Source organism: Nanorana parkeri, unplaced genomic scaffold, assembly GCF_000935625.1.
Source record: "Nanorana parkeri isolate BGI_ZX_2015 unplaced genomic scaffold, ASM93562v1 scaffold310, whole genome shotgun sequence".
Classification (NCBI taxonomy): domain Eukaryota; kingdom Metazoa; phylum Chordata; class Amphibia; order Anura; family Dicroglossidae; genus Nanorana; species Nanorana parkeri.
This window is the reverse complement of record NW_017306578.1, coordinates 672,114-673,242: the sequence shown is the minus strand read 5'-3', so window position 1 is coordinate 673,242 and position 1,129 is coordinate 672,114. Positions and strand designations below refer to the sequence as shown.

The 1,129-nt window shown below is 38.9% G+C and overlaps 1 protein-coding gene across 1 annotated transcript in view; it reads right to left on the bottom strand.

Annotated features, from left to right (window-relative positions):
* Window positions 1–574, bottom strand: part of LOC108788185 (neuronal acetylcholine receptor subunit alpha-7-like) — a 128,777-nt gene extending 128,203 nt beyond the window's left edge. The window contains exon 1 of the mRNA XM_018557918.1: window positions 258–574. Coding sequence (XP_018413420.1) covers window positions 258–336 — 79 coding nt within the window. The 5' untranslated portion in view covers window positions 337–574. The remainder of the gene's footprint in view (window positions 1–257) is intronic.
* Between the last annotated feature and the right edge of the window lie 555 nt (window positions 575–1,129).

Genomic DNA, 1,129 nt, shown 5'->3' with positions numbered 1-1,129 from the left:
TAAATAGTTCCAAGCCTTTTAACCCAAAGGCTCAACCATAAACCATCAGGTCATTTAAAAAGTGGCTTTAAATTCCTTTGCTCTGACATTGGGCTGTAGCTGTGACCTGTAGATCTGTAGGTCACAGTTGCCAGAAAATATAAAATGAGGCTTTTCGTTTGTGTACAGTATGCATTCCAATGCATTAGAGTATATGAATTAATCCAATTCCAGTGAATGAAAGTATAAGCTAATGAAATAGTAACATAAGTTCTTACCTCTGAGGAAGGTCAGAAAAAGAAAAATCCATAGGTAAAAACCATAAGCTAGAAACCTCAGACAGTTCCCCAAAAGCATTGTATTAGCAATACAGGGCTAGGGAGGTGTAGTCAATGCAATTCACACACTGAACTGATGTCGATTCAACACTGAATCGTTGAGCTGTTGTCCAAATAAGGCATCTTCACCCAAAAAGCAGCAAGAACAGTAAAACATTGTTACCCCCACAGGTGACATAAACTTCCAGCTGTTGCTACATTCCTGTAGTCTTGTGTAAATCTTTCTAGGTACCACTAGATTTTCCTTTCCTCTATACAGGCAGAGATAAGAGGAAGAAAATCAGCCAAGGGGATAAAGGGAGCCAATAGATATTGTTCAGTGGATAAAGAGGGATGTCAGTTCTTTGCTGTGTGTGTGTGTGTGTGTGTGTACGGAACGTGCTGCATTTGGAAGACTAGAGAGAGTAAAGGATGCTCAGCTCGGAAGCACAAAGCAGCTTATACACCTAGGAGATCTGCTTTCTACTTTCACTTAGTCATCAGATGGGTCAGCAGTGTTACTAGCACACATTCTATACAGCCAATGCTAGCATGAACAGGTTATTTCATGGCAAGGGGCTCACATTCTCTTAGGGTTACTTCCTTCAAATGCTGGATATAGTTTATGTTGCATAAATATCTTGTATAATCAATGATGCATGATTTTATTTCAACTTCCTTTATTAGGTCCTGAAACTTCCTTAAATAAAAAGTCGACTGGAAGTAACCATAATAACCTACTGAAGGGAGATGCTGACAACTATTTGTTTTCAAAGGAGAAGCATATGCTTTATTAAAGATAAACTCCCAGCAGAATAAAATGTAACCCTTGC